Genomic DNA, 24,992 nt, shown 5'->3' with positions numbered 1-24,992 from the left:
ATGGGTGACGCAACCTGCTTACCACCAGGCAGTGCGTCCGCTCGTTTGCCTCCCCATAACATAAAAAAAAAAAAAAAAAAAAAAAAACAATCGAGAGTTTTGTACACGAAATTATTCGGAGTCTCATCAAAATAAAGCTACAAACGGAAAATCAGCTTGATAGTAGTCACTTGCAAAAATGGGCGATGTATCCTGAACTATAAAATAGAGTTGGAACGAATACATATAAAATATTACATATTTGTAATTTTATAGTAATTATGTACATCAATTGATATCATCATATTTAAATAAATAGTTAGGAATATTATGTACATAATTAATTGACAAAATTCGTAGGTAGTTGAACTCGTATTGCAAAAAAATATAAAGCATAAAAATTAAATACTTATATTATAAATGATTGCTAAGTTCAAGGATATACCTACTTTTAACCGAGTTAATTATTTCCTTTTATTTTTAAAAGACTTTGTGGAAAGGTACTTCGTAATTTGTTTGCAAAATTATAAAACAGGTTAACGGATCTTTGTTTTGATTTTATAAAAATTTCAACTAAAATACCATTAAGTTATACCATATACAAAAAGCTTAATAATTTATGTAGGCAACAAATAGAGAAAAAAAATAAAAAGTTTTTTAATTGTTTGTAAACAATAGGGCCAATTATATTGAAATTCAGGTTTTAAGAGAGAGTTTTCTTTCAGAAAAATACATCAACAACTGATGAGCTGATGTCAACTGCTACAGAAAGAGAAATTGATGTTATTTATAAGCAAGGAATATTTGATGTTTATGTTGAAGAAGCGGAACAGTCAAGACTTATGATGGCGATTTCTGCAGGTCAGTTGATAAAATTTGAGTAAGTATTTCTTTGGGATGAATGTTTTGGATCCTTCCATTTCAATACTTTTATTTAATGCTGGAAGGCTTATAATGGCAAGGAACAAGGTGAAAACAGATGCATATATTATTAAATAAAAGATAAATCTTAGTATGAGTTGCCATAGATCCAAAAATAATGATATGTAAAGTTTTTTAACATTTATTTTATACTTACTGTGAGTAGTCGACATAGACAATAAAATGCCAATCGAACCCTAATTATGTATTCAATTTTTTAAGACGAAACAGTTATAAATTATTAGCATATATCTATGTTCATATGAAAAAGTCACGTTTTCAAACTGAATACATTCTTGTATTTCACGTGTTCAATAGTTGTTTTAAATAAATTAAAATTTTAATCTTATATAGAAAATCTATTATTTTTTAAACCTGTTCAAAATGGTCCAGGCCTAAAAGCTTTCAAAATTGAACGTGAGATAATATGTTGATTGATAATAATAAAACATTCTGTATTTTTTATTTCAATTATTCGCAATTGTATTCAATCTAACATTCAAGTTTATTTTGATCATACGCATAAGCTTATAGTACAATAATCGTTAACCAGTACTTTATAATTCTATTAATATTTTTTTGCTCTGTCCAAGAACTTGAAATTTTCGATAAAAACTTGGCTTGGTATTAACATTATGTTGTGGATTAACTAATTATCCATTTTATTATCTATAATATACACTACTGAACATATATCACATGAAATTACTGATTTAAACGACGCCCATGGCCCATCACCTAAATTTTAATCACATTTGTGCTCTGGTCAGAGCAGACTTGTATTGTTTTAAAAGTGTAGATGTAATGAAAAGGGAATACACCATTTTATGTTACATGTGAAAGAAACTTATATCATCTGGAATATTCATGAGTATGCTTTATAGTATTGTGTGTATTATAACTGTATCTGGCTAAATAGGACAAGAACTTATGGCGTCCTACTTCAATCTTCTACGAGAAGCCAGAAAGTGTTCAATTGCAAAGATAAAGACAATAGAATGGAAGCTTTCACAAACTGGTTGGTGGATAAAAAAGCAACATCACGATTTCTTACCATGCTTGTGTCCGTTGCACCAAAGATCACCGCTTGATATACTACGGTAATTCCTTATTGATTAATGATTTCTATTGCACGTCGCACGATTCAGGAAGTACTTAGGTATTTGAGCACGTGTTTCATGGCAATTATCATTTGATTATTTTACTCTTTTAATAGTCTCCTTTTTTTAGATATTTTATTACTGGCCATTAAGCCAAAAGATTATATTAATAGTCTATATCTATACTAATATTATAAAGCTGAAGAGTTTGTTTGTTTGTTAGTTAGTTTGTTTGTTTGTTTGAACGCACTAATCTCGGGAACTACTGGTCCGATTTGAAAAATTCTTTCGGTGTTAGATAGCCCATTTATCGAGGAAGTTATAGACTATATTTCATCACGCTACGGGCAACAGGAGTGGAGCCACGGGGGTGAAACCGCGCGGAGCAGCTAGTTAATAATAATCATTCAACTTTAGTTAATGCATTTGCTGATGTAAAAGCTTATTTATATAACACATGTCCTATTTTAGAATGCAACTGGAGAAAAAATCTATACCAACAAATTTATCTGGCGTCGAGACAGACTTAAATTTAGGCAGAACTGGTACGATTGAAGATATAAGAATATTAAGGAGCAGTTTTGCAAAGGAACGTTCTATACAAGGTGCGGTATTTATAAATAAAATATGCTATTAAGATTTTTCCTTTATTGCTTCATCACATTTATCCTATACGCATAGACAATGTTGACTATTTACAATGCATCATATGCATAATATTATAAAATATAATCCTAACACGATTGAGCAATATTGAAACGTTTGTACCTCTTCATCCCATTTAAAAATCTGCCACCCAGATTAATTGTTCATTCTTAACAATACAAAAATTAACAATAATTTAGTCAGTACTGGTATCACAAATGCATGTAACGATAAATACTGTATAAATGTGCACATTTTCTACAGTTAAATATATGTACTAAGTATTTATATATTAGAATCTATTTCTTGTTCAGCAAGCTTTGGTCATTCTTTTGCGTGGTTCCAAGCGTACTTTGAATCCTTCAGCTCGTTTGAGGATGATATCAGCCTGGAGTTTGAAGTCGGACTCCTTAAGGTCTGAGTAGACGCGGAAGTTCCTCAAAATTGTTGACAGAATTATCTTAAGCTTCAGCATGGCGTATTTACGACCTGTAAAAATTTATAGTTTTTATTAGAAAATAAGTTCCGTTTGTATTTAAAATATTGTGTCCATTTCTTTAAAATCTAGTTTACTTACCAACACAACTTCTAGGTCCCGCAGAGAATGGTACAAAGGCGTAGTAGTGGCGGTTAGCGGAGCGTTCCGGCAAGAAGTTGTCTGGATTGAATTTGTCAGGGTTAGGATAGATGTCCTCACGACGGTGCAATTTGTATGTAGCGATAATTACTGTAGAGCCGGCTGGGACTTTCTTTCCGTTGGATGCTATAAAATAAAATTATATTAAATATAAACATACAAAAGTTTATTAACAAGGATAATAATAAGATTATAATAGCATTCAACTTACGCATTGTAATGTCTTGTTTAAGGTGACGAGCAATAATTGGCACGGGAGGGAACATGCGGAGCGTTTCCATCAGACATCTTTCCAAGTATTTCATTTCCAATGTATCCTGGAAGGTGGCTGGACGGTCTGAGTCACCGAATATGCTGTCGAGCTCTTCGACTACTTTATCTTGAATATCTTGGTGGATACCCATAGCTGATAAGAAGAAACTGCTTCCAGCGGCTGTGGTGTCGTGTCCCTGAATAATAATTTAAATAATTAGGATCTATAATTTTAAACAATGTAATTTATATTATTTTGTGAAAAAGAAAGTAAAGTACCTCAAACATAATAGTGTCGACTTGTTCCTTGATTTCCTCGTCGGAAATAACAACACCACCCTGAGCGCTTTCCAAAAGAAGGTCAAGGAAGGCCAAACGTTTCTTTTGGCCGACGTCATCATCGACGTCCAAATCATCCTTTAAGCCAGATGATTGACCGAAGGAAAGTCCTTCGACTGATGTAGTCTTGGCAGGCTCTGTTTCCTTTTCAACAACTTCGGTCACGACAGCTGATGGTTTCTTGCCAGATTTGAATTCTTCCTTCTTCTTCTTAATGACCTATGAAAATAATAAAAATATTCGTTATTTTATAGTTGTAAAATGATAATAACAGTACGAAATCAAAAACGAATGATAATACCTCGGTCTATGTATAAATTTAAATAAATAGGTACCTTCTTAGTCAATCCGTGAATAATGTCGAGCAGTTTGTTTTGCAGCTTAGCGTATTGGGTAAAGCTGAACAAAAAGTCGGGTCTGAGCCAAATCTTGGTATGTCTCAAGTGAAGGATGTCGCACATCTTCATGACAGCCATAGCATATTCGAAACCACTGCGGTCTTGTGTGCTCTTGCTTACACCCATAGCGGTTTCTGTAAATAAATCGATATATATTCAGAAAACAATTCGTACTAGATCGCATCATTGACCCCGATTGTATTTAAAATCTTGCGTAACCAGAATTGTATTACTCCGTAATCCCGAGCCTGTTTTAGTGAATATTGGCCATTAACGTTACGTGTTTCGTGGGGGGTCGTCTGAGTCGACCTATTTAGTATCTTTGCATACTTTTCCTTATGCCATTATGAATTACATTATTGTTATGTACTAGAAGCACGTTCTAAAGCCTGTGGTCATGTTGACACTGACTTGTATATAAACAACGCAATTCCATAAAAGTCGCGGATGTTATGTGAACGCGATAGAATGCCCTATTTAATCGTTACTTCCTGCACATTATTTAAATAGTTATGCACAGTCATTCTTGTTCTTATACTTGTATATTTTTAGGATAAAAATATTCTTATTATACGTTTACTATAATATACTTGATACTTACCTAGTAAGTATATAATACATATTATATATCTAAGTATGTAGTTTTCCATTTAAATCAATTATTTATAGAAACCAATTGAATAATATCAACTCGCATTAACTATAATTATAACTTGTAGAAAACAGAATATACAATAATTAAAAAAAAACAGTCATTATTATAAATATTGCACTACAATTATTATTAGGTATAAAGAAATTAGAAAAATTGCAATGTCACGCTGTAAACAAATGTTGTGTGGGGATAGGTCTTGCCTTGAAGTTACAACCTGAGACCGATCTCAAGCTGACCTCAAGGCAATTTTATGACCACTGTCTTTGATGAAAACATAATAATATGTAGTATTGCTATTTATATTATTACGTGACAAGGCATTTTAATCGAGTAGTATTTTTACATATTTTTTTCTTTAATAAAGAACCAGATTTTAATGATCACATCCGTTAAGGAAATTCAATCGTAAATTTTGTAAGTTAATATTTATGCAAATTGTTATGAATAGAAAAAATATCTGCGTTTTTATGTGCAAGGTAAAAAATTAATATCTCATATAGCTCTTTGAATTTAATTAAGTTTTTGCGTTTGTTACAAGCATAATTATTAGTTTTTTGTGTGTTTTCAAATCATATTTATTTTTAATGCTCTATAAGTTTATTCTTTAATTTAATTAGATTTTTCGTTTAATAAGAGATCATAAATAATGAATAGCCTTGTCTTTTTTACTGTTAATATTCTTGAAATATGTAACGTAAATTACATCTCAAGCCCTTTCAGAATTAACTTACCTAATAAGATTTCCACGGTGCACTCGCTCATGTAGTCGTGGCAGTCGAATTCTCCTGTTTCCTTCTTCAGTTTTTCGACAACAGCCCTTGAGTTGGCATTGAAGAGGTCAATGAAACTCTTCAATACGTTTAAGTGGAAAGTGGGTGCAATAAGTTTTCGGTGGGAACGCCATTTTTGACCTAAAAATAAAAGTTTTATCAATTCCTACGACCTCCAAATGCTCTTTAAATGTAACTACCTCTTTAGTATTCAGCGGAGGTGCCGTGATATATTAGTTGGAGGTTCACCACCTTCAGGCATGTTTATGTTTATACGTGGCAGATTTGGTAGCACTGCTCGATTAATATAAATGAATAAGAAAAGATCCTAATAAACAAAGACTATTATTAACATTGAAAAGAATGAGATCTCATTAAAAACCTATTATTGTTTTCATTGGCATAATATATTTTACCGGATATCATACGTATAAGTAAAGTAAATATTTATAAGCGACAGGACTTTGCTTCATTTTCCCATAAAAATTTACAAGAAAAAACATCAAAGTTCTATTTTTACATCGACAATACGACACATTCTATGAATAAAAAATTGATCCGTTTATTATAAATTATTCTACCTATTGTTTGCGTCGAATACATCACTACTTATTTACATTCATGAAATCGAGTTTAAGAATGATTGCGACTGCTTTACATCCGTTGCATCTTCTTTACTTTCTCTGTTATAAACAAATACAAACCTGTGCTGATAAGGAGACCGTTTCCAAGCCAGGGCTTGAAGAATTTGTACTCGTCGGCCTTGTCGATGTGGACATGGCTGCTGAGGATCAGCTCCACATCACGAGGGTCGTACAGGAACACCAAAAGACGAGGTCCAATCCATACTTTGATCACGCTGTCATCAAACTCCTCACTACGCTTAATCATGGTTTGGAAAATTTCTGCAGAACAAAAATATTGAGACTTCAATATAAGGCTATTTTAAGGTTAATGTGTCTCATAACTATTTAATCAATTTATTTTAATCACATGAATATAAAACCACTCATTTACACATTAATTTGATACCGAATTGCTTTACACATTATTTATAGAATACCGATTTATTAATGAATTTAAAGATAATACAACGTATTATGAAGTGCCGTGCATTGTATAACTTTTATTTTTAATTGAACGGTTATTAATATCTTTCTTCTTTTTAATATTTAGTTTAACAGCATTCAAATGCTTTAAAAATGTCTCAATATTTTCCTTTATTAATTATTTTTATAGATCGTTAAATAATCGATGGTTGTAAAATAATGACATTGCTTTTGCTTACCGGCAGATCCTCCGGTGAATTCCAACGCATTTCCGATAAGGGGTAGTCCCTTTGGTCCCGAGATTTTATCAGCCAATTCGTACAGGTTCCTTCTGGACATGCGCCAGTATGTGTACCATAGGATGAGAGCTGGTACCAGAAGCACGTAGAACAGGTTGGTAGCCGCCCAGGTGCTGGACTGGGCAACTGTCTCAGCAGCCGCGTAACTCATTTTGCGGTCTTTTGCCTAAAGTTGAAGAAAGATGAAGCTATAATCCTTATGTTGGCTTCCACAATGTTGAGGTTTTAATTGATACGTTGCCGATTGTTATTAGCTGGATATTTTTTTATTATCCATACTTAATATTATAAATGCGAAAGTAACTCTGTCTGTCTGTCTGTTACTCAATCACGCCTGAACTACTGAACCAATTTGCATGAAATTTGGTATGGAGATATTTTGATACCCGAGAAAGGACATAGGCTACCTTTTATTGCGAAATATGTACCACGGGCGAAGCCGGGGTGGACCACTAGTTGAATATAAAAATAAGATTTTTTGATGATTGCTAGACGATGGATTTTATTATGAATCGTCACCTTATAAATAAATCCTAAATAACTAGATTACCTAATTAATATAAGTAAATGACTAATCGACCTTTTATTTAAAAATAAAACAAATAAACTGTTCACAAGGATATATATGGTATTTTCCAAGTTCTTAATCCAGTTCGAGAAACCGCAACGGAATTTTTCTGTTCAAGAAGGATTCATAGATCATCAATCAATCAATTCATAGATCTCAAGTTATAGAGAACCAATTATAATAGAAATTAAAAAATAATTATAGTAAAATTTACATTCAACAAGTGTTTTAATCGAAAAAAATTAAATTGTTGAAATTTGTTCCATATAATATTATTATTATCTTTTTTTATATTAGATAACACCGATTTTAATATTAAAAATATTTATAATATTATTTATGATAAACAATAAAAATTCAAAATAAAAATATATTTGAATCTTTTCATCCCGTAGCGATATTCAAACTATACCTGTTTTGAACAAGTTAGCACAATATTATGAACATTAAAACTTTAAAACTATATTTACTATTCTACGTGATAATCCTTCAAACACTTAAAATCACAATAGGCAGTCCTTTGATTGAACAAATTTATCTACGTCGAATTTAACACACATCACTGTAAAACTATATGGTAAAGCCCTACCTTCTTCCAGTAAGAACCGGCTCCTACAAGCCCCTACTGTTTCGAATAAACCTTGGCTGATGCTAAGGGGTGTCCAGCACGTCTTTATATCGACTATTTATGATTCTCACGCGCAACAACCTATATAGACGCTTATGACGTCACCAAACGACGCCGCTAAGCGCCGCGTGTTTATCGAACTATTATGCAAATGTTCTAAAACTTTTGATGCGATTTATTTTTCGAACTGAAAGCTCTAGATACTGAACAACGCTAGCTCTCAAAGCGTCAGCACGTATCTCTATCACGAAACGGGGTATGTAACCCTTAGGTTCTTTCTCTTCAATACTTTCTTCAATTTCCCATGATAAGTGAAGGTCGTATTAGTGACACACAAATATTTGCACATAGTTTGTAAGTCAAATTTATTTAGCGAATCTGTTTGATTTTGTGTTTATGGACATAAAAGTTGTAGTGATTTTACTGATTATTTAATTCTTGACGTAAATAAGAAGCACTCTGAAGTACAGGTAAACTAAAGTGTTTGTTTATAATTTTCGATTCTCAAATAAGAATTGGGATATTTTTGGCAATTGACGTGTACAATTTATTAATTACCTACTTATAACAACTTTTTGTGATCGACTCTACTAATAGTTAGTTACATGAAATTGCGCAATTATAAGTTATTTGTGTACAGTGTAGGTAATTTGTGGAGAGAGAACGCTTTTGTTTCACCAATACAATGCGAATACAATCTAGCCTCTGAAAACATGATATTTTTTTGTCGTATCGAAAATGGTTTTGCTCGTAAAAAATAAGTAGAATAGTATTCTATAACTAGGTACATTAGGCATTTCGTTTTATTCAATCGTAGAAAATAAATGATTTGTTGTAGGTATATGCTTAAATAAAAATATGCTGATATTGTTTGTTTACATTGCTTTAGATTCGACACAATTGAATGAATAATTTGTGGGATTTTGTTACAGACGAGGCTGTAACAAACGATATAGTTTTCTTGATCATAAAATGTAATTGTTTTGTTAATAAACCCACGCTATTTATCGTTCTGTTTGTAATATACTTATCGTCACGTTTTAAATACTTTTGCTTAGAATCCATATTAAACCAATTCTTTGTTGTCTCTACTATATACTACTATATGATTCTTTGAATTTAAAATTCTAATATTTGAAATTAAAATAGGTACGTTAAATAATTGAAACGTTATGGGGATTTGAACTAATTTAACATTTCAATAGCATATGATTAATAATTTTAATGTAATAAAAATAGATAAAACTACTAATTCTAGAATTCAAATCTACTTTTACGGATGCACTGAAATAGTTTTGTTGTTGCATTTTATCAAAAAATTAAAACAATAAAAATCTGTGAAACCTTGAAAATTAAAAGGATTTATTGTTGATTGTTACTAATGCGTTTATAACAATTATGCTAATTTATTGTAAATTGTAAATATTTAATAAAGCAGTATTACTTGTTATATACAATTTAATCCCTTAGTTACTCTGTATTACAGTTTTTTGACTTACCTACGTAAGAAAGTTATAAAATGATCATATTATCATAATAACATGTATTATCCCGTGTCCCGGCAGTGATGATGATAGGCTGATGATGATATTATAATATGTATTAGGTTATGTACATTAATATTCGATCAGATAAGTAAAGATTTATTTTATGAGTGTTTTTTTTAGTCTTGAAATTTAATTTCCTTGGGAGTTGTTCAAATATATTATATTGTTCTAATAATACTACATTTCATATACGTATATATATATATATAATTCAAAATATTGATAGGGTATAAGTTTATCTGACAATTTTATTTATAAATGAAATGAACGAATATCGTAATAAATACCTGCCTGTCGTACATTGATGAATTTTTCCAAATTTTTTATTGCACAATGATTTATTGTAAGTAAGTGTATTATTTTTATCATTTCATTCTAAATGCTACAACGACGTTGTTTTTACTATCTTTGTGCAAAGGCTAACAGGTTCTTAGTAGTAATATACCCATATTATTTTAATATTAATTATTGATCTGTGACTAGATCTGCATTAGTGACGCACTATCATGTGGATGTATTTAGTTACGTTGAACATTCGCGGCAATGGATAATAATTCTTGAGATTCCATGCACGGACTTCCTTTTATACTTCCCGAGTATAAAGGAAAGATTGCTTTACAAAACTCTTCATTGACAGCTGATGAGACGTGCATTACGGAAGGTCAATGGAGAAAATGTTAGTTTTAATATTTTGAACATTTTTAACAAAATTTTCAAAATCTTATGTATGTGAATTGTTAGTTTATGTCTTAGGTTTATGTATTATAAATAGGTATACAAACTTATGCCACAGTTTATGCTCTAGGTTCATTTTCTACTGTCCACGTATCTTGAGATTACTTAAATAAAGGAGTTAATATTAATCTTTTACGTCTTTCGTCGCAAACGTGTATTTTTTATTCTCATTTACTTTTATAGGTTGGACTTTCCATAATGGATCATGGCCACTCAGGGTACCTACGGCAAATTAGCTCGTGTAGAGCTTACCTTATATTCATAGTGTTCAATTGCGTCACAATATAATTGAAATTATACGAATATACGTAGGTGGCTAGGGTGGGTTAAAGTATCACATTATGTTTACCTGCAATGTATAACTTATCTTTGACATAAAAGTATTTATTTTGAAAATGTATAATCTATAAACTGAAGTACCGAATAAATTGTATTCGTTTGTATAATAATTTCAAAACAAAGATATAACTAGATCTGCATAGGTCTTCAATAAAAATGTTACTTAGGAACAATCAAAACGAAGTTCTAGAAAAATAGCCTTATGTTGCTTAGACGTAACCTTTAATTTTTCAATAAAATTTTAAGTTATGTTTTTTCACAAAGTGTGTTGTTCTTACAAAAAAGGTTATTAAGGTTGAACTTAGTGATTTCACTGATTATTTTCAATTATTTTTCGTCCTGTAACAATTTAAAAATAAGACGTGTGGCACTCGGGCACTGCCGCGGTAAAGCTATTGCATAGCATGCCTTCAAGCCACACCTCCGAGCCCGTCGGAGTGGGGAGCGTGAGGTTTTTTCGTTACGGAATTTCTCGATTCGGTCCCCGCGCTTAAGGCCCGCGATAGAAGCTATGCAATAGCTTAAAAGTCATCGTAATTTGACGTATTTTCCCGCCCAATCCGACCATAAACAGCTATTAACCATTACTTTAGAGAACTCAAGATCCTTTTAGGGTGATTCTTGTAATAGAAATAGTATAAAACCGCAACATTTGCTCATTACTTTGTTTCATTATTTTACATTAAAAGTGAGCAAACTTTATCTACATTCCACGTGCTTTATTGCAACAAGTGGATATACGTATTCAGAAGATACACGTGCCGGTAGCTTAATTCATATGCGAACTACTATAGTAGGTATGTTAAACTTCATAATATACAGGAACAGATTATAAAAAAAAGGAATTATGTAAATTTTTCTTAATAATAGGTGCCTATAATACTTTTTAATTAACTAAATTATAATAATAATTCGCGAATCCATAGTGTTAAATAGTTTGTGATCATATTCCTTCATAATCTCATTAGTATTGTTGCATTTTAGAGGTCACTAACTTATAAATGAGCAGAAACAAGGATAACCATGTACGTACATATAAAATAATGTAGAGCCTTCTCGACATTTTGTCCGTAAATTTTTTATTGGTATATGTATACTTTTTTATATTAAGAAAATCTAAAATATATTTACTACTTTCTACTTGTTTCTCTATTTTTACTAAATTAATTGGCATATACAAATATACAAACAGTTACAAATGACCCGAAATCTTGTGGGTCATTTGTAACAGGATGGCGGTTCTACAGGGGTCTTAGTACGCAATGACAAAAAGAAAAATGATGGTCAGAACGCTGATACCGGATACCCGTTTTATATTAGAGAATCTTAACATAAAATAACATAGTATCTTCATCGTGTGTGACGCGCTTTATGCTTTTACGGATGTCATCGTAATTTAAGTTTATGTACAATTTGTTATTATGTTCCAAATAAAGAATTTTTGATTTTTTTTTTATATTATACTCCCATGCCGAGTTTATGTCGGATTCCTACCGACTAAAACCCCACTCTGTTCCATCGCGCTGCTTTGGGTTGAACTACGGGAAGGATTACGACTCTACCGCGTGTTCCGCCCAGCAGATACCCGTTTCCAGGCCCACTTTATTTTGATATACACTTACTCTTACGACGTTTTTCAACGTGCATTCGTTCCAACCAAAGGAAATTATCGGTTTTTTAAAAACCTTTTTATAAAATAATATTTAATTTAATACCTAACTACTACAAATATTATATACAGTAGAATTTATGGTACTGACTTACAATAGATTATTTGTTATATAACATTTAATATATTCAATGCTAATTGATAATACGCAATATTTAGATTTTTTTACAAAGTCTAAATAAATAGTGATTCGTTAAACAGTCATCTCATTGACGTCATAATATTAATTAATATTTACAAGCATTTTACAATACTTATCCTTGTTCAGTGGTGTAAACATGGCATACATTAAATCCCAGCTAATACATTTTATGGCTTCGTTAAATCATAATTCACACAGATTTAATCAAAATCAACATTAATTTAAAAGACTAGGTAAGCGTCGGTATGTCACAAAGATCTTAAGTTTAATGATACAGGTAGGTATTTCATGTTTGTGTCAAGTTACATTAATTCCAAACAAACTGTGCAAACAAACGTAAAAACTATTTCAAACCAAAAACATAATAAAATAAAAAACGTCTTATACCTCTATGTTAATTCATAAGTTAGTATAAAATTGATAATAATTAAAGAAAGAAGCAAAAATAACACGTTTACGCCAACGAACAAACATATTATTATTATAGAAAATTAATCATAAAATGCTTAGCAAAAAAGTGGATTTACCAAAAATATTGCAAATATTGAAATTAAACCAACATCTGTATTATACATATTATACACATTAGTTTTTTTTGTATTTTTGTTAAACCTATTACAGATCCTGGCGGTATGGTTTTCGTGAGGCAGTTAAAGAGCCCAATGTTTTTTGTTCGTGGCAATTTGGATATTTTTTACGGATTAATGTACCTATACGATATTAGTTTTTATTTAACCTGAAAAAATAATACTTATTAAGGTATATGCTCATCTTTATATTTACGAAATAATTTTTTTATACTGACTTCGTTTCTCCTTATGTTTTAGATTTCAGGTAAATTTATATGCTGAGAAATCTACATAGAAACATAAGTGTTTTGTTTTAAGCATACTGAAATACTTATATGATGCGGCCTAATTAATAATGTTAGATGAACTGAAAGCAGATTATTCGGACCGTAACCATTTTTATTTATTTTAGACGTAAAAAACATCATTTTGATCACCGACAGGTTTCCATCCGTAAAATAATGATAACCTTGATATGATATACGAGTTTCTTTTTATCATGCTTTACATAAGGTTATTTTTTTAATAATGTATGTAACTATGTAGGTATATACATCCGATTAAACGTAATATCATATTAAAACTAGCTAAAATTGGTGCTTTGTAGCATGTATTTGCAGCACTCGTGAAGTTTTATATTGAAGCTGTCCGAAATTTCAATTTTTTATGTACATAAAATACAAAACCTATGAGTATCCCCTGTTAGTTCCTGATTAAAGCGTACGTTATTTTACTCTCAAGTATTACTCATAAATAGTAGATAAGTGGAATGCCTATCGGTATTCTACAGAATTAATTTTGGTGAATGTTTGCATGCACTACACCATCGTTTTCCATATTCTCCATTTTTTCACCGTAAATCCTGGCGAGGAATAGGATTATATTCCTGTCGAGTCGCTTTCACATGTACGCACACAACGGTCTGCAAATTCTTTTTTCGTCCGAACTGCGAAGGTATGGAAATGTCTTCCACCGTCGGTGTTCCCGTATGACTACAATATCCAGCTCTTCAAGTCTAGAATGAATAGGGTTCATTTAGGCAAATGTGCTCCTACATAGATCGCAATCACTGCATCATCAGGCAGGATAGCCGTCAAATGTCTGTTTATTAAATATATATAAAAATAAATAAATAAAAGTCATGTATTAACTGTTTAACCTATTTTTAGCCTTACACGTGTAAAAATAAGTAATTCTTAGCTTTTTGAACTATTCGTACAAAGAATTCAAACACAAATTTGACCCCCACTGAGTAACTGTGTTTAATAGCCTTATAGTTTGTAAGTTATTCAGAACTATTTATACGTGATTCCATCAACAACATGATTTTTCCGTAATAAATTTGGGCATGGCATTTATTCGTTCATCAGACCCTTTATTAAAAACCGGTTTAAGTTTTATCAAAAGCCTGAACAGAGAATGAAAACAATTATTTATCTGTGTCATAGATAATGGACTCATAAAGAAGACTAAACTGTTATTAGCACGTTAGGAAGAGTTTGTAAGTGCTTCTATTAAAAAAAAACTTCTTCGCGTCTCACACACGTGATCGACTGATCGAATAAAAATAACTTGTGGCCAAGTATATTATTCAAATGAATAAGGTCATTGTTACTGACCTGTATCTAAAGAAAGATTGAATAGTGAATACGTTACATAAATATTGCATATAATATTATCATATTATCAAAATATGTTCATTGCCTTCTTTAGTGGATGAACTTTGTAAAAAATGTATGGGATAGGTATTTTTAGGGGTCCTAAAATATCATAACATGTAGGCTATAAAACCAGATTTTTCGTATCCTTTCTGAACCAGTGATGCAACTGTGTCGTATTAAATGAGAACTGGATATTTTGTTACTTTATATAGTAAAGCCAATTATCGATTCGTAATCGGTCATTGACGCAGTAATATTTTTAGAATCTTTTTTAAGTACGAAAAGATGAAATTCTTTTGATTATCTCTTCAAAATGTATACCCTGCTATTATATTTCCTATAGTGTGTATAAAACCTTTAATTCACCCTTATTAATCGATAGGTGTTATTCAAGCTGCATCATATGGTGCTATTCAACTTCAATCTATTGTCATTTGAATATTAAGACCAAAATGTATTGTGGCAAATCCTCTCATGTAGGTTATATATATGTATAAGTTATTGGTGTAGGTTAGTTAGAATTAACACTAGATTCACCGAAAAATGTCCTTACAGTAAAATATGTAGGTACATATTAGCATTGAATATTCCGATAGACCTTCGTTATAATACGAGCTACAGTTCAGGACCTTCGAATTTAGTATTCAAGCGCAAGTTTTTTTTATTGAAATATAACGCTTATATTATCCGACTCAGAATTAGTAAAATAAGGACTAGAAAGAACCTTCTAGTCAAAGATCAAAGCTGATCGAAACAAACAACTTATAAACTATGAATATATTACGTAATCACCATAAAAAACAACAGATAGCCATCGAAATAATTTGGTTGTTTTCGTGCATTACTATGTAAAACCTGACGATGTGTTGATCCATGTGTACGCATCTAGAAATTTTAATATTGTAGCACATTTTTATTAATATTTACAATTTTTTTTCATATTTTTATTTTAAGAATTCGTTTATACCGTAATATACCTACTATCTTTTTCTCTAATTGATTTTATTTACAGGAAGACTTTCTGGCTTCGCGCTGTTTTTAATTAAGTATTTATTTATCAGCTTTAGATTTGTTTGTCAGGTTCGTACTCTGTACCCTGCGGTTAAAAACAATTGATTACTAACTACACTTATAATTATTATCCAAGAGGGTCATTGATCTAAATATTGATAATTGTTAATTTGTAGCATTTAAAAATCAATTTTTATTTAGCACATTAGTGTCAATCAGCTGACAAATAATAACTACCTCTATTAGTATCTAATAAAATTACCACAGTTGTTAAATGTAAGTTCATATTTATTTAAAAAAACCGGTGCTTACATTTTTTTTTTGATAAATGAAAATGAATTCTGTATTTAAAAAATCCATGTTATCATTTTTTATAGTTAGGTACCTGAGCTTGGGATTAATAATAATTATTAATAAAACATGTTTTTCATTGCTCGTATTATGTTCATAAAAATATATGTAACATCCGGTTCTTTAAAAATATAATTTTTCATATTAATTAGCATAAATTATACCTACTGAGATCGTCGTGAGTGCGAAGCCAAATTCCGTTCAACTATAAACCATAAATCATAACGTTCTATGAATATGTGATTATAAAATTATTATAGTAAAGATGAGGCGTACGTTTCCATTTGACGTCATACTTCTATTTCACTAATATGAATGCCTTAAACAAGTTTGTTCTTAATAAAATTAAAGGACTCGATAATATTTACGCGTTGTTTTTCTATCAATGAGAGGAAAATTTCGCCTTAACACACACACATTTTACACTCCCACAAAAATACTTTTTTTGTAACAAATGCTATAGACATTACAATACATGACTTGTTTTTAAATTCATTAAAAATATTAAGATCCAAAAGCTGTATCAATTAACAAAATCACATTACCGTAACACCCGTAATGTTTTTTGTTAAATTATAAGAATTATAAGGTTCTTTGTGATTTATGCGAAAATCAGCGCAAGCGCCTGTTTAGGTAGATAATAAACATAACATATTCTATAAAGGCAAACAGGTAAGTATATTTATTAAAATCCTCTTAAAAAATTTCAAATAATGTTATATTCTATAATAGACAATTACATTCTCTACTAAAATTTAGTAAAAGTCGCTTTACACAAATATCTTGATATTACCACGGACATCAGGGTACCTACAGAAAAATTACCTATCAAAGATGAATCAAAGCTACGTTTTCAAAGAGTCGTGACTTCTACAGTGAAGTGAAAATTATAAAATTCAATATTCATAAATATGCAGGGAATTATTTTCGACATTGTTATCAACAATTTGTACTAGTAAATACTTTAGGTACACTAGAAGTCTTAGTATGAAAGCCTCAATCATCGACTCCAATGGATGATTTTGTATAATTAACGGAATCAATTTTCATTATCTAACTAGACATATAATATTATTATACGATTATTAAATAAAAATGAAATTAAATCTAGCTCACATCGTTCTCGGAATTTGTTTCTTTATATTCAATATAAAATATAACACAATAAACTAAAATAATACCCATTCAGAGGCACAGAATATTCTGGTTTTCGTTTGAAGAGGTCAATAACCCCATGGATATTGAATATAGATTGGTCCATTGCTGTAAAATTAATACGTATTATTTTTATTACCAAACTAGCGGTCCGCCCCGGCTTCGCCCGTGGTAAATACATGTTTACGTTTTTACCATAAGAACCATCATAAGAACCAGAAGTACTTCAAGGAATAGATTCCGCAGCGCTCGCGATGACATAATTTTTATTAAGGAATTTTTTACACCTTGGGTTACATTATTGCAACCGCGATGGCATTCGCGATGGCATTCGCGGTGGCATTCGCGTTGCCATTCGCGATAGCATTCGCGATGTCATTCGCGATGGCATTCACGATGGCATTCACGATGGAATTCGCGATGGCATTCGCGATGGCATTTGCGATGGTATTCGCTATGGCATTCGCAATGGCATTCACGATGGCATTCATGATGGAATTCACGATGGCATTCGCGATGGCATTCACGATGGCATTCACTATGGAATTCGCGATGGCATTCGCGATGGTATTCGCAATGGCATTCGCGTTGGCATTCGCGATGGCATTAGCGTTGCCATTCGCGATGACATTCGCAATGGCATTCACGATGGCATTCGCGATGGCATTCACATCGTTTCACGTTGTTTAAATTTGGCTCCGCTATAGATAATTCAGTTTTAGATTTGTACTATAGTACCTAGATAATTCAGTTTTTAGATTTGGTTATGTATTAGGTCAAAGCCAGGGTTAGTCGAGTGATGTATATTCATTTATTTTATTTATTTCATAATTTATTATATTAATTGTATTTTTTAGTATTTTCCGTATTTATTATTCTGTACCTAGCTTATAAGTGATAAAATGCTTTTGTACGTATTATTATAAGCGTTGATCATACCGAGGACATCTAATTTTGTTTTTTTTTTTTTTTTTGGTAAAATCGTCTCAGTGCCCACGATACAGGCTTGCCTAGTGTGGGTACTATAGGGAATCCTTTTTAATAAACATAGATTAAGCCAATATGTGTAAAGCGAGCAACGTCAAACTAAGTGTATCTGTGTAAAAACATTTGGTTTATAAATAAATATATTTTTCATTTTTTTTCATTTTTTTTTTCATGTAAATGCACCGTTAGTAGTAATGGACGTCACAATGTATCTGTAAATGTCATGTACGTCTTTTGCTTTTCACAATAACTAGGCTTGGCTACTTTGCTATTTCTCTGACCTTTATTTATTTATACCAGACGTGAAAACCCTTACGTATCTATTAAATTTAGCTGCACTTTTTTATACTCGTTCCAATTATTATTTTTAATAAAACTGCATAGGTTGGGAATTACCTGTGGATTATCCACCGTGAAGATGTTTTAAACTAGTTTTAGTAAATATTGCTAGCAGCGTCTCAATTGCAGACCGATTTATGTATATTATTTATTTATCAAAGTTGACATTGATTTTATGCTTTTAAAATTAAGGTTATCGATACCTGTGTCCTATTAAAATTGTTATATATAAATTAATATTCTATAATATTATATTTATGTGTTATCCTTATATTGTTTCAAAACTACTGGAATGAGGCCATTTCTGTTTTCATCTTCTATTTATACGAAGTTGATGAATAATAAAGGATTAATAAAAATCGTTTCAGAAATAATTTAAAGTAAGTATACCTATACGTCATGTTATTTGTAATAAGTAAGGTAATAAGCTTGTAATAAGCATGTAAATTTTATTGAACGTCATCGCATTTTAAGTCTTTCGTGTCTATTACATATATGTACATGTATGGTACATGTACAACCATCGTACGATCTTTCGATACAGTTTTACTTGGAAATCATTTATCGTAATGAATATAGTCTGAATGGGTTTTTTGCAGTTGTAAGGTTGTTTGTGTAAACATTTTGTTATGAACACTGAACAGGGTCGGTAAACGAATGGAAAAATTTCTATCATATCCTTGGACGCTTTACTTAATGGCCGAAATATGTCTGAATCAGAGTGCATGAAAGACCTGGGAAATCCTGTGAATTTATTGAGCAACATTTGTGCAGTAATAAAATGTCAATGTCAAGTACTTTTATCATGATACTTTAGAGTTTATGTTGCATTTGTAATTTTAATTGTTGTTTATTGAAGTGAAACTTCCCTATCGGCGTTGGAAAAAAATTTAGTGTAACATTTTTTCGTTACGCGTAAGATTTTACCGTTACGCGCCATCTTTTTCTTATCACTACCACGCTCTAAGCTACCACGCGTGATTCGATGTATTTCTGTAAAGTTGCATATATACATAGTACCTAAATTATTTTTTGAAAAATAAGGTTATAAAAAAGTTTCACTTCTTACGTCGTGTGTACACTAGTACACGCACACATTTTTTTATATTAGCTTTTTATTACCTTGCAATGTTCGGGTGAAATCTTGCAACTTAATTTTGAAGCAGATATCTTTAGATATCGTTTGTTCTGAAATTTTGCATGAACGTTCAGTTTACTTGACAAGAACAATAATTATTTATTTTAATGCACTCCTATATTATGTAGATTATAGGTTTCAAGGTTTCAAACAAAAAAGGGCATACAAAGAATTAAGAATAACTGAGGAATTATGTGATGTCGTTCTAAATACGGTGGAGTAAGTCACTTTTATGCATAAAAGCTTGTTTTTAATAAAGGTTTTTACCTTAAATTAATTACATTATAATGATCGAATCGAAATCGAAAAGAGCTAATGCATGTTATGATTAATTTTGTAAATATAATATACTATAATATGTTAATCAACATGGATGTATTGAATGTGTATTATATAAATACCAATGTCGTTCAATTTTTCGGAAATAAAGCGCATTCAAGGTATAGATAATGATACATTAGCAGCTAGACTTCTAGACTAAGTGAACTGGTTTAGAATACCTGCAATATTATTATGCGAATATTTAATATGAGCTATACATATCAAGGTTTTATAAGTTACATTTATGCAGTAATAATTATAATAATATGATGTTATAATATGTATGTGTACGATTGCATAGATTTCTACACATGGTATAAAATAAGTAGTTAATTCACAAAATTATCCAACGCAGGTACTAGTAATAATTTTTAATTTGTTTTAAATCAATTATTATTTACTAGCTTTCCACCCCCAGCTTCGCCCGCGCAGTCAAAGAAAAATCCGCATAGTTCCCGTTCCCGTGGGATTTCCGGGATAAAAACTATCCTATGTGTTAATCCATGTTACCCTCTATATGTGTGCTAAATTTCATTGTAATCGGTTCAGTAGTTTTTAGGTACGTGAAAGAGTAACAAACATCCATACATCCATACAAACTTTCGCCTTTATAATATATATTAGATTGATTAATTATTATAATAAAATAAAAAATAAATAAATTATCAGGTTTTAACTAGAAAAATAAAGATCACGGTGGTCTTTGAAGCTCTTTTCAATAGTATGGATATTATAATAACATAATAATATTATATACCTCATTTATTTCCAAGAAACCATTGTACGATTGTGTTTATAAAAACAAAACGTATACCAATAAATTGAACTGCAGTTAATATTTTCCATAATTTATGCGTTTATTATTTACACATACTGAATTAAATTATCATTATGCATAAACGTGGGCTACTAATTACAATGACTAATGTCATCTGAAAGGGTGGGTACAGAGTGGGGACATTATATTTGTATAGTAGATAATCGATACCTAATATAATAGTAGATATACCGATGGGGCTAAAAGTGTATGGCACTATTATACTAGGCGTAGAACATTATTTTATTGTTCTTATACTGAAATACACTGAATACGAATTTTCGTTGAAAGTGCAGACGTAGTAAGTGCAGACAGTAAATCACCAAATCTTTTAAATCTTTATTTCTATCATAGCTCGTCACAAACACATTACAACAAAAAAAAACTACTGTAATACCTACTTACTATAATAACGAGCTCTTTGTTCTCACATCTGGTGTGTATTTAGCAGGATTTTTTTTATAGAAACCTACTTATCCTATAAATTTATCAATTATATCTAATTCATAGATTTATCCAATACGATGCACCAGTTAGGAAGTTTAGCGCGTGCAGACATTTCGATGATTCATTTTTAATTTTATTTATTTAAAGAGTACTTCGTTTAAAGAATTTGATAATCATTAGCAAATATATATTTATAATTTATGTCTTAATATAAATATTTGATTTAAGACTGGTTTTTATTACAGCTAAATAGACTAATAACGAGAGTATGAGAGAGGTAGTATTAGATAATAATTAATGATTTGATAAAGCTTTAAGAAGCTTTTTACTTAGCGGATGCCTACGCAAGTGTATCCATTGATATGACTTGAAATGTGTGAACCAAGTGAACTAATCAGACAGGTAATTTACAAACATTTTTATATAAGTGTTAAAATACATATTCTCTTTTTGCAATCGCTTTTGTCGTATTTTATTTGCAACGTTTTGTGTCATTCTTGTCAATACATAAACTTTGTGTCGTCGAGTTGTCATAAAGCAAGAAAATAAATTTAAAGTGACTAATGACTATATTTTATATAGACCAAATTAATGTAATTATATTTCATTAAATATGAATCAAAAAAGACGTATCAAATCGCCGCCTCTAAAAAAAGGCAATCCCATCACCACAACTTACAAAGTGACAAACGATAAATATACCGCAGATAATGCTAGTCGCAGCAGTTTGAAAACAGTTCAGGAGGAAACAAAAACCGATTTTATTGAAGACACACAAGAACATGATGAATCTAGCGAAGCATTCAAATCAGAAGTCGAGAGGTTTATAGAGATATCGAAATATTTTTCGAGCCCTCTTAGGAAAACGGCGTCATATGTTTGCGAAAATAGGCTAGTTTCGTATCCCAATCCTTTCCGACTGGAATATAAAAGAGGAGGCGTCACAACCTATCACATCAAGTTTTGTAATTTGATATTGGAACCGGTTTACCTAAAGCTTTACAAACTCGTTCCCGATTTAGAGGAAATTAAATTTATTAACCTTGCCTTATCGAGATGCAAAAGGATTCCACCAGGCCTCTCGTTTAGTTTAGGCTTCGTGTATGATGATGTCAATGAGAAGCCGGCGCGGAACGCGAAAATGATATTCGTCGCTTCAAGAAAATCGACAACGCCCTGTTATCAGATATGCGAGATCGATTTAAATATTGACGCTTTAAAAATCAGGCCATAAAGGCATTGTGTTGTGTGACTTTTTTGAAAAATACATAATGTCTATTCTACCTTGTTTTATTGATATCGAATAGAAATAAAACCAACAGCAACAATACATCCTTATCTTTTTGCTTAGGATTTAGTGTAAAAATTCATATCGTCTACGTTCGATAATAATATCCTAAACACAATGTTTACCAAACGGGTGGAACAATATTATTCACGGTTAATTATGTAATTAAAATACAGCAGACATACGTATGTCGGCGAATTATAATTTGATAAACTTGACCGTCATAAGAACGCGGCTCACTCGTGTAGATCCACTGGTCGGTAGAGTTCAACACTGCAAGGAAAACCGGTAGCTCGTGCAATACGGATACAACTCTCATAGCCGATGGAAACATTATTCCTTGGAAAAATACTAAGACATAGTAAATACTAACAGTTATTAGTACATTACGATACGTTATAATAAACCGGTATCTTCGATGACGTATTTAATGGGTATACTATTGCAAAAATATTTCTATTTCGAGAACGTGTTAGAAAAACAAGCGTAGCGATTAGATACGTAGATTGAAACGATCCTTTACAAAAAAACTACCAGAACATTATCGCTCGTTTTTATTTGAATGTACAGGGAAATAATAAAAAAATTGGAAGATTTTTAACTTCAACTAATTTTCAAGGCCAAATTCCCAATGATCTTCATAAAGATAATGTTGTTTATATTACAAGTGGAGCATTAAAGTATACAAATTATATAAATACTACTTATTTTCATTCTTCAGTAGGTAAGTATTATGTATACACCTAGATACTTTATCTATCACTATAACTATCCAAGAATTATAATAAAAAATGTTTAATTTCCTTTTTAAGGAGAGTGACTGCTGGATAAATTATACATTTAATGATATTAGCCACATATTATAATAATTAGTATCATTATATAAGTAGTAAGGTTAAGTATAAATTAATAATAAGTAAATGATTCGCATAATATAAAGCAAAATGCATTTTAAAAAAATAATTCTCATAGGTACAATCTATTTTTATATCAAATTTATACAACCTTTGAACTTCATATCTTTAAAATTCATCGTCATCATAATATACAGGGTGTACCTAATCGATAAGTCACAGGCGATTATTCCGTAACTATCGCAGATATAAAAAAAAACTTTTAGCTGATATCGAAAGTACTTAACCTAGTGAGTAAAATGGCCATAATAGATGTTTAAAAATAAAGTGAGATATATCGAAAAATGTTACATTAAACTCTTCCATATATTTTATTTCCCATACATATTGTATTCATAGCAGATTTTCAAAGTGACGTCCTCATTGTGCAATAAAATGAGGAACTCTATTTACAGTTTCTAAATGAACTTCCCATCAAATTTGCGAAATAATTAAAGCTGAAAACCAAAAAAAAAGAAAGAAAAAGCTAAAATCTTGCATATTAAATGTTACATGGGATGTTCATATCTCATACTACATGTATGGGAGGGTTTAAAGTTAATTTTTTAGATATTTCTCGTTTTATTAAAAAAAAAATTATGGTCATTTTACTCATTAGGCTAAGTACTTTCGATATCAGTTAAGTTTTTTGATATCTGTAATAGTTCCGAAATAATCGCCTGTGCACACTTAACGATTACACCCTGTATAGTAAAAGAAACAAGTGGAAAATGTATCACGGTATCACTATTGGTCTAACTAGTATACTTTTATTTTATCAGTGGCCTTACCTATTTTTTTCCAAACGTTTTGATCAAATTATCTCTAGAATTCATAAGAAAGACGTTTTTGTTATTTTGTAGCTTTTCTTTGTCATTTTCTTGTGAATTTTCCTTATTTTCTGAGCTATAATGTAACAGGCGATACGTGCTCTATCAAAAGTCTTATCAACTGAGACATGGAAAGAAGATATTGTATTTACGATTTATGTGAACCATTTTATAAAATAGAAAAAAATATTTTTTCGAACTCAACGTACGAATTAGGAAGTAATTAAATAAGAAATATAAATCAAAGAAATGTAGCGACGGTTGAAGAATTGTGCCCAAAATGCAGTGTGGCAGTGATTGAAAATAATAAAAATGGAATATTATTATCATACCTAGATCAATTATGTAAACATTAAAGTAACCAATAAATATTATAACAATTACTTAATTACATATACTTTCATGTTTTACATACATGTAATAAATACTAATAGTAAAATAAAGGGAATCATATACTTATATTTTTCTTTGCGGCGGAGCTCAAAAATATTACCTATAAGAACATGACATTAA

General features: G+C 30.8%; 2 protein-coding genes across 2 annotated transcripts in view; one reads left to right on the top strand and one right to left on the bottom strand.

The window, feature by feature from the left end:
• Nucleotides 1-2,637, top strand: part of LOC123691897 — a 33,677-nt gene extending 31,040 nt beyond the window's left edge. Inside the window, exons 9-11 of the mRNA XM_045636483.1 lie at nucleotides 705-840; nucleotides 1,820-2,000; nucleotides 2,472-2,637. Coding sequence (XP_045492439.1) covers nucleotides 705-840; nucleotides 1,820-2,000; nucleotides 2,472-2,637 — 483 coding nt within the window. The remainder of the gene's footprint in view (nucleotides 1-704; nucleotides 841-1,819; nucleotides 2,001-2,471) is intronic.
• LOC123692015 (cytochrome P450 4g15) lies at nucleotides 2,634-8,300 on the bottom strand. Its single transcript, XM_045636633.1, has 9 exons — nucleotides 8,202-8,300; nucleotides 6,985-7,210; nucleotides 6,401-6,601; nucleotides 5,658-5,837; nucleotides 4,209-4,405; nucleotides 3,814-4,092; nucleotides 3,494-3,731; nucleotides 3,223-3,408; nucleotides 2,634-3,134 (listed from the first exon to the last, which is right to left on the bottom strand). The coding sequence occupies exons 2-9, from the start codon at nucleotides 7,193-7,195 to the stop codon at nucleotides 2,956-2,958; spliced, it is 1,671 nt and encodes a 556-aa protein (XP_045492589.1). The 5' UTR covers nucleotides 7,196-7,210; nucleotides 8,202-8,300; the 3' UTR covers nucleotides 2,634-2,955.
• Nucleotides 8,301-24,992: the final 16,692 nt, after the last annotated feature.

Source organism: Colias croceus, chromosome 5 (genome assembly GCF_905220415.1).
Source record: "Colias croceus chromosome 5, ilColCroc2.1".
Taxonomy (NCBI): Eukaryota; Metazoa; Arthropoda; class Insecta; order Lepidoptera; family Pieridae; genus Colias; species Colias croceus.
Note: the sequence above shows the minus strand (reverse complement) of the source record. Positions and strands in the feature narration are given on the sequence as shown.